The sequence below is a fragment of the Cystoisospora suis genome (genome assembly GCF_002600585.1).
Source record: "Cystoisospora suis strain Wien I chromosome Unknown contig_2674, whole genome shotgun sequence".
Lineage (NCBI taxonomy): Eukaryota > Apicomplexa > Conoidasida > Eucoccidiorida > Sarcocystidae > Cystoisospora > Cystoisospora suis.
The window spans coordinates 27,573-32,726 of record NW_027155471.1 but is presented as its reverse complement, the minus strand read 5'-3'; the positions used below and the strand labels follow the sequence as shown (position 1 = coordinate 32,726).

The following is a 5,154-nucleotide window of genomic DNA, read 5'->3' as shown; positions in this document are numbered from 1 at the left end:
GTTCGCATGAGATGTCGTAAGAGGCGTATCTCGGTGCCATCCGAAGTCGAGACATGCTGGAAGAGACACATGCAAAAGAGAGTGTGCTAGAAGTGCAACTGGCGGAGAAACGGACATGACTGAAGCTACTGTACACCCCCTATCTCGTGAGCTCCAAGTGAGCGCATAGTGAACCGCCACTGGTCATAGACGAGGCTTTCCTGCTGCAAAACAAGAAGTGCGATGAGCAGTCGAGAAGGGAGTTCTGGACGTCGTCTGCTGTTTAGAAAGCTCGGGAGGACCGTGAGAACAAGAGATCGAAAAGTAAACCTGATAAACGGTGCCACAGACCGGTTTCTCCTGTGGTACTGTTAAGAGGGGCAGCTGCGACAGAGAGGTCTCAGATCGCAACTTTGTAATCGAGGGCTCTGAAGGTCTTCCTTGATAAGAACAAATAAGGTGAAGCTTGTGTGAGAGTGTACCGCTGTCTTTCCTGCCTCTGTTAGAAAGAGCAAGTCGAATACAGGAAGTGTGAGAAAATGAAAGAGTCGTAACTTCAGAAAGAAAGACGGCCACGGAGACACCAGCAGCCGCGTGAGTCCGCAGATCTTTGTATACACGGAGAGCTATCCCGAGCATACACAATAGTAGTAGCGTAGAATGTTCCGGAAGAAAGTAGGCAGGACAATAGTAATGGCCCAGATAGGGAGTTGTGTATATGCGCTATATATGGACAGACTGAACTTTGCATGAGAACATGAATGTTAGGGGAGGTCGGTGATTTCCTCGTACAAGATCTTGAGTGCAGCAGGGTAGTGAGTTTACAAGGAAGGGGACAGATTCTGACACGAGCCTCCCGCGTGTGAAAACGAGTTTCCACGGTGCGAGAGACGGAAGATCCGCACGAAAGTCTGTCCTTGGTGCAACGGGAAAAATTTCCATCACATGTATGCTGGAGACCTTTCTCACAGTGTGGGATTTGAACGGTTCATATTCTGACGTTTTGCCCGCTATCTATTCCAAGTATCCCACTTCTTGCCACTCCAAGCTCCAGACGACTTCGTGGCAAATAGAACCGAGAAGATGTACGCGCACCACCAGACATTAGCTCATCGACACGCGGGAGAAGAGAACTGTACCACGCCAGCTCCCCTTAGAGCTAAGGCTGACCTCAGCATGTTCTTTTCTTTTCTTTTAATCCTTTTTTGAATGTGTTGTTTCTCTGGTTGGTCCAACTAACATCTCGAAGTGGACAAACATGCGGTAGGCATAGAGCCCAATACAAGAGCAGTAGCTTAAACAGAAGGATGCGTAACTCGGAAAGAAGAACGATGAAAGCTGGAGCTCTCGAGAACTTTCTGGCACATGGCTTGTGCTCCCGCCGCAGGAAGGCCATTCCGAAGGCTATAAAACACCCGAGGTTTCTCTTCATTCTAACTGAGCGGCAAAAGTCATCACCATCGATTTCGCGATGCTTCAGGGCGGGTCGAGCCGGATCAACGGGCAAGACCCAGGAGCATACGGGGAACCGTCTTCCTGTCAGAGTTATCGTTGACCTCCATGACGTTCTCGGTAGCGGAGTGCTGACAGCGTACTGTAAGGCACATGGTGCCGTAACTGAAGAAAGCTATCTCCTCCTACGCACTGTAACTGCTTCCCCACCCGAAACCATAGCGGCCTTGCCTACCAGCCAAACAAGAAGAGGCTTTCTCCCGCGGCCGTGAAACAGGAACTGTGTGGTGAAATGAGGCAGTCAAAGCGATTCACAGAACCATAGCGTTGAAATTCGGGTCGAAGTCTTTATGAAACCAAGTGCTCACCCAAGTAAATCAGTGTGCCTACGAGTCTGTGTCTGAGAATCGTTTGACCTCACCCGTGATTCGACTTCGTGAGGGGGGTTTCTCGTTTCCGCTGAAATTTCTCTCTTTCGTACGCACATGACTATCTGAATTTCACCTGCGTGCACTGGTCACACGGAAACTTTTTGACGACACACTGGGGCCGCAGCCACGTTGTGCCCTGTTTTGCTGTGGAGGAGGGTCAACTGCGCCGGAAGAGATCGGGACTTTCGTGGAGACAGCTCGGGCGCTATACCTGAATGAGAACAGCTGTATCCTGAAGCGACTTAAAGAAGCTACAGTCTCAAAAGAACTGCGAACGCCCCGGCTTCTTCGTGCTGGTGGCTCCGACAACGTGCGGGCCCACGTGGACTTTCGAGAAATTTCTACCTGCTATTGCTGCCTTCCTCTCTTGGCCGTTCCACATCCTCAGTGGGGCTGACGCCGAACAATTTCGCGTTTTCTTCGTGGACCACGCATACGGGTCCCTCTCCTCTAATGGATCTTCTTAACTCCGAAAGACTGTACATGTCTGTGCGACTCGGAAACTGAGGAAAAGCGTGAGGTCTTCTACGGTGTACTACTTTGCACTGTCCAGAACAGCGGGGAGAACCAATGAGAGCAACAACGCTCTAACAAAGAGACTACTGTGACAGCGACTGTTATGCGGAGACACCGGAAGAGCGGTCGTAAAGAAAACCAGTCGCAGATTTGTGTTCTATCGTCCTAGATCATTCGCGAATTCTTCACTGTTTGGGCGCGCTCGTCGTGTTGGGCCCTGCGTAAGCGTTATATCGGCCAGCAAAAAATCTAGTTGAGCAAGTCACTTTTCCCGCCCTCTGACGGTCTTCTGGAGTGTCACAAGATGGCCGCCTGCCCTGTTTCTTCATGCTAGAGGACAGGGGGGGGGGGCGAGGGAAAAACTTTGGAGCGACACCATCGGTGTTTTAGTGTTGTAAGAATCTAGTCTTCCTCGAAAGCAGGGAGCCCTTCCCTTTTGTCAGCGACTAGGAATTCTCTATTCGTCCCCCAGCAGAAGTTGCAAGCTACTCTTTGAAAGAGAGAAAGGAGATACTTAGTATTTCCCACGCTGCTGCAGCCCCTCGCATCTGTGGGGGCGATCCTTGTTCCCGTCATGGGATGCATGGCATTCGCTCTTCATCACTTTGAGGAGAAGTTTTCTCTCCATTGACATCACTAGGCTAAGTGAGGTGATTGAAAGGTAGCAGCATCTTACAGTACCAGCACGGAGAAAGCGTCGTTTGTTTCGTTGCCAGTTTTTCCAAAGTGTGTTTACTAACGAATCACCGGACAGCATCGCCACGTCCTAGTGTACCGAAGTCTCGGAGCCAGTGTGGTTTCCCGATATTCTCTGGCTAACTATTACCTCGTTAATTCTCTCTAGGCGTCCGAGTCTTCCAACCAGGAATGACTGAGTGGTATAGGGACAAAATCGAAAACAGAAGATCGGGGAAGGAATACAGAGGTCCTTGTCGTCGAGTTTAACCAACCCAACGTGCTTCGATTGTTCGCTTCCTCCGGCGCAGTAGGCGAAAAGTTGACACTGTGGCAGTACGCCCGGTATCTCCCCAGAGAAAAAATCACTACGGAGTTCTCATACTTCCATCGAAAGAAGCGATCGGACCGGAAATCTTTTTCGTCGACATTCATTTTCTGCATGGGGCTTACCCACAAGCTCCCTAGCAAGACCGAACCGACGGTTATCATAGCCCGGCCTTCAAGAGAGGAGAGTTTCACGAAAGAACTAGTGTGTCTCTCATTACCGTCTTTGCAAGTAAAGACTTGTGTAGCTTGGAACTTCTTCTGCCACGTGGCCCTCTAACCGACGAGAAAATGATGACGAATCATCACCACACAACCAACTTGTCTAACTGCGGGAATGAACTCCTCAAGTGCATTGAGGATCTGAAAAGGAAGAGAGACGAAATCAGCAAACAAATCATGGTGGTAGGGAAGCATCAGAATACAGGAACGGGCGGCGGGTAAAGGGCAAGACTTAGCCCTTTCTTCGAGAAGGACGTACGCCACATCTCATTTCATGAAGTGTATAGTGTAACGAATTAGAAGAAAAATTCTCTTTGTCTCCCCCAAGCACATGAGCTGGCCGGTTCTTTTCACCACATTACTCTCTCTGTATATTCACCGAAGAGAGTATGGAACCTTACAGAATCTCTCTCGCTGGATACTTCTGTAGAAGACAATGAGTTGGCCGCGAATAGAGCAGTAGGATACACGCCGAACAGATGACGGAACTGGAACAGAAAAAACGCCGGCTCTCTGCTGTCGCAACCGCAGTCGATTCTTCACTCCAAGTCCCCAAGAAAACACTCTCTCACTTCTCAGTCCTAAAGCAAAAGACGCGTGTCTGGTGGACCGAACAACCCAGGAGCCGACTTGTGTGGCTGACAGGAAGATGTTTGAGCGATGTAACAATCCGCAGTCCTTTCGTCCACTAAGGTACACTCCGTGCGAGGAAGTCCTGACTGAGAGTTAGATAACGCACGAAAGTTTACTTTTTCTTTCCGAGGACAGCTAGTCCACACTTGGGCAGGCTTTTGCTTTCTTTTCTAACAAGTAATTTGGTCTAGTTATCGTCTGAGGATTCTCTAGCTACCTCGGAAGTAGAACTCGTGCAATGAGGGCCACAACTCTTCTATGCCGTGCTTCTTGTAGGAAAACGAAGAAAAGGAGAAGGTCCAGAGAGGCATCGCCGCTCTAACAGAGAAGCTGCAGAAACTTACAAGTAAGACCAAGGAACCTTCGGTTTCAGATGAGAACCTGCCATAAACGACCTACGTCATAAAAGTATTGAGCCAATTAAATACGTTCGTGGATGCTGATGGATTCTTAAGAATGCTACTCTAACCTAAGTCCCTTACTCGGAGAGAAACGGAGGAGACTGGACGGCCTGTTTTCCCCGCTAGCTGTTTAGCGTGTCTTCCCCTCTGTCGTCCTTCCATGCTGATGGCGTTTGTACCCTCTGGCCCAGGTGAATGGACCGAAACCCGATCTCCGATCAACACTTCCTGGAGTCTGAAACTTCTCAGCTAGACTCTCCTGAGTTCAATCCATGTGAAGATAGTCGACCTTCTCTCTCTATATGTATGTTCTATGTAGCTTGCACAGGTGCCTAGTATGGAGATTGTTACACATGGAGAAAACAGTTTGTCGAGACTGATTCCGGGACAGTAGAAGCGATACAGTCATTAGTCCCTCTCCTCCTTCTCTTCACTGTGTGGCACCTAAAAGACGAAGAAGATAACTAAACATTCTCGGGGAAAACGATTTACTGGTATTGAATTGTCTGGATGGGATA

General features: G+C 49.2%; 2 protein-coding genes across 2 annotated transcripts in view; one reads left to right on the top strand and one right to left on the bottom strand.

Annotated features, from left to right (window-relative positions):
* Positions 1-3,300: 3,300 nt before the first annotated feature.
* On the bottom strand, positions 3,301-5,059 carry CSUI_005536 (uncharacterized protein; the record flags this gene model as incomplete). The annotated part of the gene is made up of 2 exons (XM_068065711.1): positions 4,718-5,059; positions 3,301-3,743 (listed from the first exon to the last, which is right to left on the bottom strand). A coding segment is annotated over exon 2 (243 nt), but the record flags the coding sequence as incomplete, so codon positions are not given.
* Positions 3,672-5,154, top strand: part of CSUI_005535 (sjoegren syndrome nuclear autoantigen 1 family protein) — a gene marked incomplete at both ends in the record, with an annotated part of 2,460 nt that continues 977 nt past the window's right edge. Inside the window, 2 exons of the mRNA XM_068065710.1 lie at positions 3,672-3,785; positions 4,512-4,581. Of these exons, the coding sequence (XP_067922317.1) occupies positions 3,672-3,785; positions 4,512-4,581 (184 nt within the window). The remainder of the gene's footprint in view (positions 3,786-4,511; positions 4,582-5,154) is intronic.